The 17,718-nt window shown below is 35.2% G+C and overlaps 1 protein-coding gene across 1 annotated transcript in view; it reads right to left on the reverse strand.

The window, feature by feature from the left end:
- LOC131435419 (PDZ domain-containing protein GIPC3) overlaps positions 1–12,244 on the reverse strand; it is a 42,238-nt gene extending 29,994 nt beyond the window's left edge. Inside the window, exon 1 of the mRNA XM_058603280.1 lies at positions 10,667–12,244. Within this exon, the coding sequence (XP_058459263.1) occupies positions 10,667–11,008 (342 nt within the window). The 5' untranslated portion in view covers positions 11,009–12,244. The remainder of the gene's footprint in view (positions 1–10,666) is intronic.
- Between the last annotated feature and the right edge of the window lie 5,474 nt (positions 12,245–17,718).

The raw sequence follows: 17,718 nt of genomic DNA on the forward strand, positions 1-17,718 counted from the left end.
TGGCCGAAAAAGTGGGCACTTCGAAGTCAAATGTTCTTCGTGCCAAAAAACGTTTGAATCTTCGAACCTATAAGAAGCAGAAACAACCAAAACGTATTCCGAAACAAGAAGCATCGATCAGGCCGAGGGTTCGAAAGCTGTACAATATGATTATTGCTGGAAATTTGAACTGCATAATCATGGAGGACGAAACCTACATGAAACTCGATTACAAATCCTTGCTGGGACCACAATATCATACGGTACGAGAAGGGCAAGTGTTAAACCAGTCCAAGACATCGATTGAAGTCGAAAAATTTGGTAAGAAAGCTATGATCTGGCAAGCAATTTGTAGCTGCGGTAAGATTTCGAAATCCTTCATCACCACTGCTTCAAAGAACAGCGAAATATACATCAATGAATGTTTACAAAAACGACTTCTACTCATGATTCGAAGCCACAAGGATCCTGTTGTTTTCAGGCTTGATCTTGCTTCTTGCCACTACTCCAGTCTTTAAGTCAAATTTATTCTCAATTGCGTTTTATTGGTTTTAATCTAAATAGTGCAGTGTAATCAACCAGCTGGAATTAAAACAGCATTTCGTCACTATAATCACTATTTTGAATGAGGAAATTGACCATCCTACTTACATAGAAAATAATGCAGTTATTATTTATCACAACTGTGAATTTCTTGCAACTTCAGTTGCAAATTTATTCACTACATTTTTGTTGTTGTTGATTAAAATATAATAATAAAATCTTGCACAAATCTCTTCGGTGTTGAACTGAAGCGTAGTGAAAATTCAGCATCGAAATATCATTGGAGACTATTCTCCCTTTCGATAATCTCTTTAGGGCAGTCACGTACCCTAAGAGAGGGGGGCCAACGACTTACTCTTCACGCTATATCCGTCCCCAACATGGAAAAATGTTCCATTTGACGAAGCGTTATGTTAAGTTAAAGAAGCTAGAAAGCGTTGCATACCATAATTTTCTTAAATTGATGGATACAAATCATATGAGTTATTTTTTGGAAAATTTATGAATGTTCAAAACCATCTTACGGTAAACAAGTTACGATGCGTTACTTTTTTGTAAGTTATAGACGTTACGTAGCGTAACTTTTTCGTAAGTTACAGGCGTTACTAAGCGTTACATGCATTAATTTTTTTGTGAAACATAGGTGTTACTAAGCGTTACATGCGTTACTTTTTTGTGATTTATAGGCGCTACGAAGCGTTACATGCGTTACTTTGTTGTAAGTTATAGACGTTATACAGCGTTACATGCGTTACTTATTTGTAAGTTTTAGACGTTATAAAGCGTTAAGGGCGTTAATTTTTTGTGAATCATAGGCGTTAAGTAGCGTAACGTGCGTCACTTTTTTGTTACCTGTGCTAGTTTTTTGTAAGTTATAGGTGTTACATGCGTTACTTTTATGTCAGTTATAAACGTTACGCAGTGCTACAGACGTTAATTTTTTTATGAATGCAGTCGTTACGAAGCGTTTGTAAGTTTTACATTTTAACATTCCAAATACCAAGCCTGAAAAAAAGTTGGAATGGTAACTTTGAGCTGTCATAGCTCAGCTGTTTTTCAACGAATCTCAATAAATTTTACACCCTCGAAGTTTGTGAAGTTCGTAGATTGATTCCAAAACTTTGTAGCAGACGATTGGTAAAGAAAAACCAATAAAAATTTGATTTTTCCTGTTCCAAGTTTTTTTCACGCGCCCGATATGCCCTATCTGCTTTCCAATTTTCTTTCCTTTGGCATAAACGTCGCATAGAAAATATTGAATACTTCAACTTTACCGAGTCATAACTTTGTTGTTAGTCAACCGATCTTCGAAATTTGTTCACCATTGGAAAGGTACTACTTACAGAAATAAAATGCACCGAAAAAAAAACGAAAAATAGGGTTGTCTACCCAAATTTATATTGAAAACTGTAAATAGATGACCTAAGAAAAGATGAGACTTTTTACAATGATCGTAAATATCTCGAAATTCAAAGCGATGTCCTAGGTATATATTGTTACACATCATTCGATTGCTAGTGATACCAGCTACAATTTGCGCTCAACTACCATTCCTGCTCAATCAAAAGGAAACATTAAGAAATCGATGAATTTATAAATATGTATGAATTTTTCTTTTTTTTCACATGTTTGTATATAACTCAAAAATTAAAGCGATGACATGTACATTTTTTGATTCAAAATATTGAAATCATTACCAGAAACAATGTATTGATGACCAAAATTATATATCCGTTCAAAGAAGCTCAAGAAAATTGGTACAAATACAGAGAATTTCTATTATTGGGAAAATTTTGCCAAACAAAAACATCAAAACTTTTAAATTTTATGACATATACTTTTTTATTATTTTAGTTGGAAATTTATTATGAAAAATATTTACAAAAAAAAACTGAAACTTGGATTTCACTAAAAGTTTTAAAAATAACCTAAAACCAAGGGGAGAGTCGCTTAACACAAACTATATTGTGCCTCTAAAAAAACACGTGATATACTGTGAGTCTACGTGTGCCACGCTGTTCTCCATGAAACAGCTACTTGTCAAAACTGAGTCCTTTGTGTGCCGCAACTGTGCAACTGTATGAAAACGAAAGTGCCTATATTGATAAATGCGCCAACGCATTGTGTTAATGTGTGATTGGCACATTGTCCTAAGCGTCCTCCCCTTGCCTAAAACTCTAAAAATAGTTATATTCTTGTATTGGACAAACGATCTAAACAATTTTTATGCACAACCCAAACGCAATTGATAACTACTAAAATTCTGTTTTTGTTGTAGGTTTGCCGTAGAATCTCAAAAAATAGGTAAAAGATCGGAAATTTTAAAATTTCCGAGTTAAATTGCATTGCACAGTGGTCCGGATCCACAACTTAGGGTGACAAAAACATTTGTGGCTTAACCTTATACTTTAGAGCTATGATGTCTTCAAAACAAATGATCAGTGAACTTATTTTCCGGATGTATTGAGATAGAGGACTGCATTCTTCGGCAAAATTGTAGATAAACTTATTATTATTACTAGTTGACGTATCCATTCAACCAGGAATGAACTTCGTTGCTGAACACAATTTTCCGATAAAAAGTGGATCTTCCTCCAACTTTGCCAGCGCTCATTCATGATTATATTATAGACCAAACGTGAATTCATAATAAAATTATAGAGCAAACTGAACAAGTTTGACATTAACACAAGACACGATTCACGCGCGATCTGTCAAAAACAGTGTTGCCAAAAAGATACCAGCAAAAATCACTCTTCAGTGTCATGTATCAAGAATTAATTCCAACAGTGTTTCATTATATTTTACTGAATTACACAGCCCGGTGGCAAGGATAGGGCGCTGCAGCAAGTGCTAGCGTAGCCAACATCTGGGGCATTTGGTGGGCAATCAGAGCGCTCAGAGTACGGTAAACAAACATTCGAGCATTTCAATTCGAGTAAAATCTTAATTTTCTTATCGTAGTGATGATATTCTGATCGATTATTTGCGGGGAAGTGCTTTAAAGGGTACTGAATAAACAAGTAGTTTGTAATATCCAGTTTTTTGTTAGCCATTCTTCTTCATTGTTTTAGTTTTTGATGAATGATGCTGGCCACAGTTTCATGACGTCATAGCAGGGGGCTGGAATTACATGACGATTCGACTTTGCTACGCTTGTATAGTGAAGGCAAAGACAAAATCGAAATATAAAGCAATCGTTAGTTGACATTCAACGAACATCAAACACTAGGCCTCATGTAATTATAATGTACAATGTCACCTTGTCATCGATAACATCTGGTGTACCGAAATGACGGTAGATACTTGTTGACTAGTAATTAAAGTGATAAACTTGACGGTTCTGTGGAGAAGATTTGTTTCACGTGTGTTTGTTATTTCTATACTCTTCATTTGGACATTTTGACTGATTGTTTTTCTCTTCTGCCAGAGTATAGCCAACCCAATTGGTTGTGTTACGTTGGTTAACGTCTTGTTATGAAATATGTCATTAGTTGTGTTTAGTTGATCATCGACATTAATAATCTCTTGAAAAACGAACATGGGCAGAACCCGCAATCTATTTCTCTGCAAGCTAAACACATACCTTAATCTATCCAATAACACTGCGGCGGTAATAATTACACACTGGGAACTCAAGTAGAGATTCGCTTTGTGGCTCTAGTTATGGGCATCGAGCACTTCGTAATGAAAAAATAATGGAAGAAGGAAGTACATTAATGATAGTCAAAATGCATAAATGGTTAATGTGAAAATCGTATACATGCAGATTTGCTTACAATGAGTAGCCGCAGAAACAGAATGAATTATATTTTGTTTCCGCATTGCTCAATTTTACTACACTCCGGGGGTGGATGAGTACATTTTTACTTTCGATGGCAGCATTTTGAACCGGTTTAAACTTTCTTGGTAATTTTTTACGATGAATGAATGTTAGTATTTACAAAGAAAAAACCCTGATTGAATTAAACCAGAATCATCATTACTTTTTCAACATGATAATTTTTGGCTTGATTATTTTACTATTGTCATTTTGTCATCTTTCTTTTTGCTAATAGTTTGTGATGGTGCCAGATAAAATGATAGAAATTATGTAAATAATTGAGTTTTTTTTTGTGTATAAAATTCCTATCGACCTTCAGGGCATTTCAACTCTCCCATTAAAATGATTATTTCAAAACCCAGAATTTGAAAAAAAAATTTTTACACCACATCACATGAATTTCTCAGAGATAAATTACCGTTTGAGTACAGATAATAGTACGAGGAAGTCAAATCGAGGGTGATGTCCAAGTGATTGAAATCTCACAGTGTAATCTACAGAATCATTACCGCATCTAGAATGAAGATCAGCCAGAAGTATTGTAAAAGCTACCAATGTAATATCAAGAAAGACGAAGCAGTCTCTAACAAACAATTTTACATTTACTATAACTAAATCAAAATTAAAATAGGCAACCCATAGTTTATATTTCAATCCATGCTAGAAATAAAGCAACGAAGCAACCCTCGTTTACAAGAGAAGCTCGAAAAATAAATGAACATGAATTCAAATTTATTATTTCGTTGATTAAAAATCAAGTAATCGCAAATTAGTATGGCGACTCTACTACATTGAATGAAAAGTCCCGGGCCTAACAAAGAAAAAGTCGATTTTTTACCGTGAAAACTTTATTATTCTTCAGTATAATCTCCATCTAAAATGATACACTTGACCCATCGGTCCTCCAACAATTTGACGCCCCTTGAAATAAAAATGATTTCATATTTCAAGATGAATGAAAAGAGAAAAAACAAATGCTAACAAAACCTTTCTCTTATCCAGAACATTTTGCCAATATTGGAAAATTTACGGTAGATACCTCTGTGAAGTCTCTCCGCAAATTGAATTTCATGACATTCTTGGATGATTACGACTTTCAGTTTAGCTTAGGTTTCGATAAAAAAAATTTGTTATAATATTTTTTCATCTGCAGAGTGTTAAATGGTTGACAGGGAACATAATTACCAATATTGGGACAAAGTCTCATAAAAATTAAAAACAATTGCCTATTTTCCTAAATCCATCTTCGAATTTTTAAAATCTATTATATTTGTAGGATTCAATTAGACATTTTTCGAGTATTTTCATTAGCAAAATTGAACTGTTTTTTTAAATCTCTACCCAAGTAGCACAATTCAATGGCAGTAACTTGTATGAAACAAGTTCATGGAACAAATATGTAACCTGAAATGAGTAAGAGGCAGAGCTTGTGAGACTTTCCGAATGTTGCCAAAGATTTTGTCAGGTTAACATATTTTTTTGATGTTTTTTCCTTTCAACATTTATGACCAAAGATTGGCATCCGATTATCAGAACTAAAATATAGCATTCAATTTTGTTTGAACTCACTATATTTATTCAAAATCTATGCGCTATTTGATATTTATGATGAAGTTGACCATTGTACTTTTTAAAAACATGCGCGTCTGCGATATTCTGGGTCTTAGAACATCGACTTACAAAATAATATTCATATTTTTATTTCCGTCATATGAAATTCAAAGCTAAAAAGTTGAAATGTGTTAAGATAGATTAGATTTTGTTTTATAGATAGATTTTTTTTTATTATTTTTTCATATACCAAAGTTAAAACAGTCGACAAAACGCAATGAATAAAATTGAATTTTTCGATATTTAATGAATGTTTCATTCAGTGGTCATAATGGTACAATGTGATATAAAAAGCTAGGGCAGACCACATGGCTTGCTTGTGTTAGCTTGTTGTAGCGAAAGCAAGCACCTGGTTATTAGTTTTACTTGGCTTGCTAAAGAAAACTTAATTTCACTAACACAAAAAAGTTGTATTTGCCCCACCCCGCGCCAGACTTAACTATATCCATTTTTTTTAAACTGAAGGAATTTTATACTTATTCTATTGATTTAATATTACTGTCCGGGAAAATGTACAGAAGCTTACAACCGACACTGTATTTGTATTTCTACGGTAACCGATATGAAATCATTACTTAACTTTGTCTTGTAGTGTGTTAACTTTTTATTGTCATATCCTGTTGCGGAGAAATTCCAGGAATGAGTAGACGAAAAAGTGACAAAATCAGAATCGACCTTCTCCGATTTGGATGAAACTTTGCACATGGCTTCAGTATGGTAAACCATAAGCTTTGAACCGATGGAGAGGTCAATCCGACTCACGACTGATTTTTAAAAAGGGCGTATGTATTTTTGCATTTCACCAAAAATGCCTTTGTCAAATCGTTGTAACTCGGAAACCGTTCATCGTACAAAAATGGCGTCCAGGAAGAAGTTGTAGGGAATCAATAGGGCACTCTAAAAATATATACACTGGAAAAAAATTTGATTTTTTCTCAATAATTTCAAAATGAACCAAAAAAATTAAATAAAAAAAATCAGGGTTTCGATTGTTTTTTGATAATTATTATCTTTCAACGAGAACTTGAAATGTCGAATATATCTGTAAATTGTTTTAGCTGTAATTTCTTCATTCTTCAAAAGGCACGGATGGGATAGCCATCAATCTGTAGGTTTTAATAACAACTTTAAAATAAAATTATCAAAAAAAAATTTTGTTTTTTTTATTTAACTTTTTCGGATTATTTTGTAATTATTGAGAAAAAAAATCAAAAATATTTTTCAGTGTATATATTTTTTCGAGTGCCCAATCGATTCCCTACAACTTCTTCCTGAACGCCTTTTTTGTACAATTAACGGTTTCCGAGTTACAAGCATTTGAAAAGGCAATTTTTGTGAAATGCGAAAAAAAACGTGATTAATCCACCTAGCAGTGAGATGATACCTTTTTTATCAATCCGCATATGTTTTTTGAATGGATATTCTTAAGTGTTTTAGTTCTCATTATTTTAATTATCGTCGTTTTCAACGGCAAATTGAGATTTTAATCACTCATTACCCTGTAATGTCGAAATCGTATTGAATTTCAATCTTAACGTGTGAAAATCGATTGAACATTCCATGAGATGTCGAAGTAAGTTCCACTTTAGAGTTTTTCGTCATTATTTATGGTACTTCCAGAGCTGGTATTCAGGAACTAGCATAACCCAAAATGATTCGAATGGCCATAATTTAATACGCCAAACAATTTACATCTTATATATAGGTATGAATTTTAAAAACTCATCATCTGTAATTCCAGAATCGGATAAACTTCACTAATTTTGTATGGGACCTTAAGTCCTTTAATTTGCATTTTTGTTTTTGAAGTTCGATTTGGCCTTTTTGAAAAAATGATTGAGCTTTGAGAAACGATTCGATACTGAAACCTGAATTCTAAAATCGGTGTAGTCGAAATCACTTAAGTTCACCTGAGGAGTGTGTAGACATATTTAAGAAATTGTAGTGCGAATTAAAATTTGGGGGTACATTCCGAATCCAAGAACGAATACCGCTTAAACTGAAATAAATTTATTTGGTAATCGACTATCCAAATCTGCCAACCCGATAAACCTTATTAATTTATGTGTTTTAAAGACTTCTCATTGAAATCATAGATGATTCTTAGATTTCATTTGAATCTAAGATCGGTTCAGTGAATTGCATTATTTTAATTTCGTTTCACATATCATCCTGTGGTTCCGCAAACGTAATTCAGGAACCTTGTTTGGGAGTATACGACTTTTCATATGATTCTGAGTTTGTAGAAAACGTTTTAGCCATTTCCGAGAAAATTGAGTTAAATTATTTGTCACACACGCATTTGCTGATCTCGACGAACTGAGTCGTATGGTATATGGAAGCTATGTTCTTCCAGCATTGCTGTAAGTACTTTAAATCAATATAATTATGGAATTACTTTCAACTTGAAAATGTTGATATCATCTGGTTTACATATGCCATATTCGAACGATTATGTTGCCAAAAACGAACCGTGCTAAAATCGGTCCGAGGCAAAATGTCATAAAAAGATGCTGTACACAGTCTTTTTGGTACTTAGAAACAATTATATAAAAAATCGCGTTTCACATTGCTCCCAAACATTGCTTTGCCAGACAGCGCTGACAGTGTGACAGATACTGTCAAAAAACTGAAAATCTTGACATAAAACTTCATATAACTCAAAAAGCAAACATCCGATCTCAAAACCATTCAATAGCGTTCTGGGTGACGGGAAGGCCTTTCATTTGCGACTATTTTGATCAAAATCGGTCCAGCCATCTCTGATATCTCAACCCCTAGTTGACAACACACATACAGACACATACACACACACGAACATTTGTTCAGTTCGTCGAGCTGAATCGATTGCTATATAACATTCGGCCCTCCGGGCCTCGGTTAAAAATCAGTCGTGAGTCGGATTGACCTCTCCATCGGTTCAAAACTTATGGTTTGCCATACTGAAGCCATGTGCAAAGTTTCATCCAAATCGGAGGAGATCGAGTCTGATGATCTACTAAGCAATTCTGGAATTGCTCTGCGGTGACCTGACTGGCAACCAAAAAATATTCAATGCGAACATTTCGTAAGAATTAAGTTACACAAAAATTACGTTGAAACTTATTGTAACTTAGTATGATGAGATGTGAATTGTAACATTATGTTGACACTATCATAATACGACTTGTTCCTCGTCTGTCATGCGACCAGTGTTGCCAACATTTATCTGGCAAATGAAAGATTTTCCTCGCTTCGACATACACACTAACCAGATCTTTTTCCAGATTTTTTCAGATCTCACCAGATCTTTACGGTTTTGGCCTAGACGACAGGTAGTGAGACCTTTTTTTTATTGCTCAATGAAAATGAAGCCCGGTCGAAAAGTTTCCTTGTACATAGTTAGACACAGACAAATCCAGATAAAGTCTGCATGCAACCATTATGCAGCATCTGTTTCATTTCATTTTTTCATGAACAAGTTACAGGTGCTACTTGGGATAGTAGAACCCTTTTTTGTAGGATTTATCAGTTTTCAACTACAACTACACTACAAGTCTCTTTGAATGCGTTTTTTTCATGCAAATTTTCTGAGTTATACAGTTGTTTCAATGCAAAGTTTCAAAGTTAGGCAGATATTTTATATGAATTTTCTTATTTCTTTTCGATATTCGCCAGCATTTCTAAAACATTTGGCATTAAAATAAAATTTACGTTTTCGGAAATCTCGAAGTCGATATTTTTCAAAAATATTTTCGAGATTACACAAGGATTTTTAAGACATCTTGCAAACAAAATTCTTCGTTTTGCGGTTATTTTATGCAAATTTTCAAAGCTATGCAATTTTTTCGATGAAATTTAAAAGTTATGCGTTTTTATGCGAATTTTCGAAGTACTTTTTTATATATGAGTATTTTTGAAAAAAAATTGGTGAAAAAGTTGGGTCAATTCAAAAAGACAGGCTAGATCAATTTTGGAGAAACAAAGTATGCAAAGTAGGACCACTTTTACGTTATTATGGACCCGGGGGCAAGATTTATTTGTGTGCCCTTCTAACTAAATGACCTTTTTTTTCTTGATTTGCGGGTTCTGTCAAGGGCTCCTAAGACCGTGAGCCCGGGAAGCACGTGCCCCCACTATAAAAGCGAACTTGATGCAAAGTGGCTTTTCGTGACAAAGTCTACATGTCCAGAAAGTTTTATTAAAATGGGTGCGGCAGAATCATTTGTTCAGGTTGGCGCGAAATTCATCACAATTATCATGTATTTGATTCAATACGCTAATATGGCACTTCTATACCAATTATTTCCTAATCTTTTGAGTACGTTGTTATCTGCACACAAACGGAAGGAAATTGGAAATTCAATTCAATGGTTTTGTGACACAAAATGATTGACTGTATCCTCTATCATGAATCATTTCAACATAAATTAAAAAAATATCCGAAATATTTCAGAACTAATATGATCTCTGTTGAATGAAGACACGTTTGTCACGAAACGAATTGGAACTGAAGTACACTTATTCCAGTAATCTTCAACTTAGGGCGGAACTCTTAAAAAAATTTCCCCGTGCAACCGTGATGAATCCACTGAAAACTTCAACGGCCACTCCAAACAGCACGTAGTTGAACTAATCAAGAAAAAAAACCCTCAATTCATTACACAGTCGATCCCTGCAGCGATAAGCCGCGATCGTGATAATGGATTGTGATAGATGAAGCGCACTTACCTCGTCCATCGAAAAGTCGTAACATTCGGCAATCTTCTGGTACAGCTCCTTGACACTGGCAAATCCGGTGATGAATCCGGTCGGACTGCCGTGGGCAAGCTGACAGTTGAAGACGAGCTGGGGCTTGCTCACGCTGCTCTCGTGGCTGCCATTCAGGTCATCGATGTGGGGTGCCGTGGGCATCGCGGCCGATGGATTCTTGCCGTTGTAGATGTTGTTGTTGTCGTAGTTGTGGTGACCCAGATGATGATGCAGCTGCGGATGACTCGGATGATGTGGGTCTTTCGTCATGGGAGGGGACGGGTTGGAAATTTTTGCACTCTTCTTATTGAACAAAGGCATTTGGTTTGGATTGCCTGTTCGCGCGCCTAGGAGAGAGAGGTCGGAATACGATCGAACCGAAAGAGGCCGAAGAGGAATCGAAACAAAATTCCAAATTAGTCCAAAGAAAACTTGTTGGCTGCTTCCCGCGCACAAACACACACTCGCCAGGCTAGCTATACTTTTATTATTTTCGGAGGGGTTTCTTTTTTTCTCAACTCCTTTTCCCAGGTGAAAAACGGTAAATTTTAATGCACTAGCACTCGTTTCAACAAATTTAACCAGATAACGATACCGAACACCTCATCATTTACTGGCAGGCACACTCTATTTCAGCACCGATTTGATAGTGGATCGGAGACCCCCTTTCTGATAGAACGAAAACGGTGCAACAAAATCGAGACAATAATTACAAGCATGTGTTTTTATCTTTCACCAACACACTCAACCAACTCGCTGATAACAAAACCGTATGTCGCGAAACTCAACAACCAGCGCTCTGAATATCGTGCCAAGTTATTTGAACAACTGAAATTGTATATACACTTGAATTTGACTTTTGATAAGACCTCGTAGCTCAAGAGAACGAAAAAAAAACTATAAAAAATTTACTCTATATTGAATTTAACAAACAGAAACAAACGTCACATTTTATGTACAAATCCAACAGTTTAAACCGGTTACCATCACCAATTAGTTCACTGCACACTTGGATCGATTCCACCGCAACAGAAAGTCCATCGAATTAGGCTACACGCACGTCAAATTCACTCAAAAAAAAAAAACTCCTCCTCCGTGCACTGGTTGAAACTCGATGGTCCCAATCCGAAGGCAGGCAAAATCAATTACAATTTCAATTCCCGGATCAACGGGAACACCTTGCGCTATTGACTCCCGAAACAGTACACGTTGTTTATTTTTTTCGTCGTCTTCTTCTTCTTCTTTTGCTTCACGATGAACTGCTGATCGATGAGGAAAAGTTCAATAAATTCCACAGCTGACCGGTTGGAACACCCACAGGTCGGTCACTGGCGTTGGGTCGTCTACGTCGTCTAAGCGTACACAGGCACGTCACACGGATCTTGGACTTGAACTCTAGCAAATAGCAGCTTTGGCTGGGGGAACCGAGTACGTCGGGAGTTGCACTAATTTCGCGCTACGCGAAGAGCTCTCCGTGCGTCGAGCGTGTAGAAAGTTTCCAGAGAAAATAGGTTTCAACAGGCACTTGTGAGCGGTTCGGCGCTTGAGACCGTTATGTTTGCTAGTAAAAATGCTTGGAAAATAAGCGGCTGTCGTTTACTACAAACACCTGCGAGCTCTCGTTCTCTCCATTTTCCCCTTTTAGTATGCTCTTATTTTCTCTTTTTCGATGAACATTTCAGCGTTCTCCACTTTCCACTGAGCAATGCGATGCTTGCCTCCACCGTTCAGTGCTTTGTTGAAACACGTGGAGAGTGAGAGAATAAGTTAACATCGATTCTCGTAGGCTTCCAATGCTGTATCGCAACCTGTTGATTCCCTAGACCTGAGGCGCACAACGCACAAAGTCTCGGAAATGCCCATACCCCCAAGCTCCTGCTATGTGTTATGCTGAACTGAATAATGACCCTTGGGAAATAAGTTCCAAAGCGAATGTGGCAGGCGGATAATGTTCCGTTTGAAACACGGAGCCAACGAACCAGAACAAATCAACGGAAGTTAGTCGAATAGCAGGGCGATAAGGTGAGTGCTCAGTTTACGGTGACGTCACACGGACGCATTGTGCTGAATTAAGGTAAGGGCTCCCTTACCTTAAAAGCCTGATTTAGCCTCTAGAATCACTATTGTTCAATATTTCTGCTTGAATCGCCTTGCTCCACATTGAGAATTGATTTACATTCCTTGGAAACTAAAATAAAATTTAAAAAATCAGCTAACAACACCACTGAAATGTTCACTACTCTGCTCCTAATGTCATCTCAACGGATTTTTATTCGTTGGTCCTTTATTCATCCTATTAATTAGCAATGGCGACAGCAATCAAAACAAAACAATGCACTATTACACTCTCAGGTTCAAAATGTCAAAATTCTTCTTAAAAAGAGCCTAATGTCAACCATAAGAAAACACAGGATATTTTTAGAACCAGTTTTGAATCATTTCGACGTTTAAAAATTGTTGGGTCGTTTTCGTAACCTTTCATTTTAAATTTAAAATTTTAATGTGCAATTAATTTGTTAAACTAAAAAAAACAAAAAAAAGGTATTGTTACTATTTAGGCATTACCCCTTCTAAAAACGAAATGCAGAGCCAGAGATGCCTTTTATACAGACTTATCTGTATTGTATAGATTTTTGCGTTCGTATACTGATTTAAATCAGAGTACAAATATTATACAGATTTCCTAAATTTAATAGAGATTTGTACAGATTCATAAAAAGTGAGAAGAAAAAAATTAGACTAAGTATCTATTAGTATTTGATTGAAGTGATTCTTTAAAAGTAATTTCCTCGTTAAATATTCCAGTAAGTGCGGCAATGACTTACGAAGATATGAAGAGTTATCTTTGAACATCATTTTTTTATAGAAATCTCATTTTTTTAGTGAAAACAGATGGAGCAATTATAGACTTTTTTGCACAGCAATACATATTTTCTATGGAAAAATCTGGCATCTCTGTGCACAGCCAATGAAACACACACACTTAACAGCGTTATGTTGACATATAGCGGAAAGAAACCAGTGCTACTAGATTTGCCACAATGGTTATTTTTAATTAGTATTTAACACTCTCTTTCTGGTATTCCAGTAAACCTGTTTCGGCTTCGAATATTATAATATTCGAAGCCGAAACAGGTTTACTGGAATAGAAATATCAATAATATTATTAAACAAATGTCACGGATACCAAAAAAAAAACTTGTTGATGATAATTTGAAGAGGAAAAACAATTCTTTTTGTAACATTATGAGAAAACTTGGCAACTGAACTAAGTGAAAAACTTTCATCTCATATTTTTAAGACTTTTGTTGTTTGACGGCTATTTTTTGAAGTTTTCAACCGTTAATTAAACAAATGGCAAGTGAACATTACTAATAATGAAGTCATCCAGCATTCAATAGTAATGTAATTGTGCGAAATAGTGATCATTTTTTTCAAAATTTGTCCTAAATTGAAAAATGAGTTTGCTTTAAATGAAAAAAAAACAATCACCGAAGAATTTGAAACCATTTCTTCCAATGGGAAAGTGTGACAATAGCTTCAATAATCATTTTAAAACATTTTACAGTTTGGTTCTGGTACGTTGTAAGTAATGAGGTGAAGGGATGAGATGAAAATAGGAATGATGAAATAGGGAGCCGTCACCCTATCACAATTCGACGGGAATATTTCATAAGGTCGCATAAACGAATGAGAGATTTGTTTACTTTCTCTTCTGCTAATAACTCCTTTATTTTTCAATTTTACCTTCAAAATTTCCAAGTAGAATGAAAGAAAATATTTCCGCCTTTATAACAGTATCAGATATGTAACGAACAATTACATAATAACGCAAACATTGTCGAACGAGAAAGAAAACAAAAAGAATCTGTCAATTGTTTTAAACCCTTTTTTAATATTTCAGTCGAATTACGCTTTGTTAGTCACCATTGTTAATGTGAATAAATTCTACTAACAACTCAACCTAATAAAACGTGTTTTAACGCACCTATTGGAGAAAAAGAGCCGGTATCGGAATAGCCAAGCATGGTCATCAGCTACTAAGACCAGTGGGTTGAAAAAGTTTGATTTTTTACGTACCATTGCAAAATCCTTATTTTAAATAAGGACTTGAAATCTTTACTTTTGATGTGAATACGTTTTACTTTACTATAGGATGTTTTATCAGAATTCGCCCTGTGGAAGAATGGGTACAACTTAATCATGAATTGTACTAAACGCAACAACCTAATTCTTTTTCCAGGCCATCAGATATATGATCAGCAATTTATGTTTACATTTTCAATAGTGTGAGGTAATCATAAATGAGTCAAAAATTTAATTTTCTCAAAGTTTTGGAAGTAATTATAAAAACTCATGCTGCTTAAAGATTTGCTTTTCAGTCTTTTTTCCCTTCTACTTTACCGCACGATACTGATTCGAGACTTTTGTTATCATCCCTTTTGCTATCTACTGGATCCACACGATAGTTAAATGCATCTATTTAATGATATCCACTAGTGTGTGGTAACCGCAGTGACGAGAGTGTGATCTCAAACTTATCACATATAAGTGTATTTAGAATTTTAAATTGGGGGACGAGTATAGCGGATAGTCGATGCCTTTCACGCAACCCACCTGGGTTCGATTCCCAACTGTTGCTACTGTTTCATATGGTAGTGGTGTGAGAATTGCACAATGGGTTCGGTAGAGTTATATCGTGAGTAAAAATTTCATTTAAAAAATGACACGAATTTATGCATTGGGTTTTGGATTGAAATAACAACGAGTTTAACACAATAAAATGGGTATTATAAGAAATTGTTCATTTTCTAAAGTAACTGACGTTTATAATGCTAGTTAAGTCCAACTCTGTTGCATTGAAGTTACTTTGTAGTGTAATATCATATAATAGATATTACTTCAGATTGTAGTAAAACTAAAAAAATTTTCTAGACAGGCTACTGAATGAAATGAATACTAGCCAAGTATTATAGTTCATTTACAACATTGAAACATATAACATCCATATAACCCGGCGCAAAAATCTCAATTCAAAAATATATACGTTTTAAGAAAATGTGTTTATTTGGTACATTTCCGTTGTCTAGTGAGTGTTCAGTAATTTCTTATTAATATTTTTTAATCAATAATGAAATTCGTCCGCGCTCTCTACTGTGACGAATTACTCTTTAGTACTGGTTAAGATACCGAAAATACTTGGATGTTTTCTTGTTTTTAATCGTACTTTAAAAGGAGAATCTATGCTTGCTAGTAAACTCATTGAAATACATTGTTAGCATGTTAGTCAACACATACACATATAACCTCATGGTAGTCAGTTATAAATACTAATGGTTCATAGTTATAGTGTAATACTTATCAATAACAAAAAAGATTGAATTAACATATATACAAATTGTGTAATATTCACAAATCCATTACATATCAATCAAGTCTCTTTTACAAGCTAACGAAACGTATGGTTAGCCCACTGCGCTCAATCACTGAAAATATTCCTGGTCTCTATGTGTCGGTTTTGACTGTTATGCTTTGTGCGACGATTCGTTCGAACTCAGGCGGTTAAACTTTGCGCGTAATTTTTAGGACTAGATTTCGGGTTTAGAATTTAGTTAGAAAATACAAATGCAGAAATTTAAACTAAGCTCTGGACCTGAATCCTAATTTTGGATTCTGGAACTACATTTTCGGAACTGATAGATCGACTAGATTTCGGAACTGAATTCAGTTTCTTATGTTAAGTTCGGAATTTAGGAATTCAACTTCTGAATTCTGGAACAAAATTCAAGATATTAATTATTTTAGATTTGAATTCTAGCACTAAATTTTAGTTCTTAACTTCTTACCTGTATTTTGGAACTGACTGCTGAACTATTAGTTCAGAATTTAGTTTATAAATTCAATTGCAGAACAAACAAAACAAAACAAAACCTCGATTCTGAAAGTAAGCTCCGTTCCAAAATATATTACCAGCACAATTATTTTATCAAAAAGAACCATACCTGTTATTTCATACTATTTGATTGTTTGTCAGAAAGTTTGATATTAATTGCGTACTTTAGATCAGGTTAACCGTTTAAAATTCTAGTAGTGAAAAAGGGATCGCTTGCACAAATCACATAATCGATCGACTAACTGATTTTAGGATGTGTGAAATAAGCGTGAAAGTTTTATTCCTATTCACCTCATGCAGTTATGTCTCTGACATTACCCAACCGTACCTTTTATTCTACAACTCCGAGCCCATAAGACATATGAGGCCCTCAAAACCTTTGGTTTAAGTCCCAGCTTTGTGAAAATCGGTTCAACTATCCCGGAGAAATCGAGATCAGTTCCGTTTCGTCAAAGTTTTAGGTCATTATTTCCGGTATTTCCAAAACCGAAAACCGAAAGCCGCTATGTTCGGCAACAAAGATCTACATAAAAGCAAAGTCTTGGCATTACATTCCTTTTGTGGAATTTGACCTTTCTGTTTGAACAGACTTCGCAGCCGATTCTTAGTGTACAGAATCATTGCATGGCTAGTACTATGAATCCTACTGACACTAAGAATCCTTCCAGGTCGGGGCTCGAACATACGACAACTGGCTTGTATGACCAGCGTCCTATGCATTGAACCACCAACCCGGGACTATATACTAGAACCATTTTGACCACAATTTCGTAGACTTTGTACGATTTTTTCATCGTCACCTTAAGTGACGGTTGGACCAGAAATCAGATCCAGATGAAATTTCACAGCATTTCTATAAAATTCAATATTATGGGATATTATTCCAGCGTTTCCTGAGAAAATCAAGTGCACTGCACTTTTTTACCCCGGTACTCCGAAACCAGAAGTAAGACCCGGATAAAATTTCATAGCAGACTTTGTGGTCCTAGGACCTTACATAATTACAGTAGTGTGGTGGAATGAAAGAGAACTTTTTCCATTCTTCACCGCATCCCATCAATTCGAAACCGGAAGTCTGATCTGAGAAAATTGAGGCTATGGGACCTTTCTTTTGAATTTTAATATGTGGAAATTATTC

Source organism: Malaya genurostris, chromosome 3 (genome assembly GCF_030247185.1).
Source record: "Malaya genurostris strain Urasoe2022 chromosome 3, Malgen_1.1, whole genome shotgun sequence".
In the NCBI taxonomy this organism is placed as follows: Eukaryota; Metazoa; Arthropoda; class Insecta; order Diptera; family Culicidae; genus Malaya; species Malaya genurostris.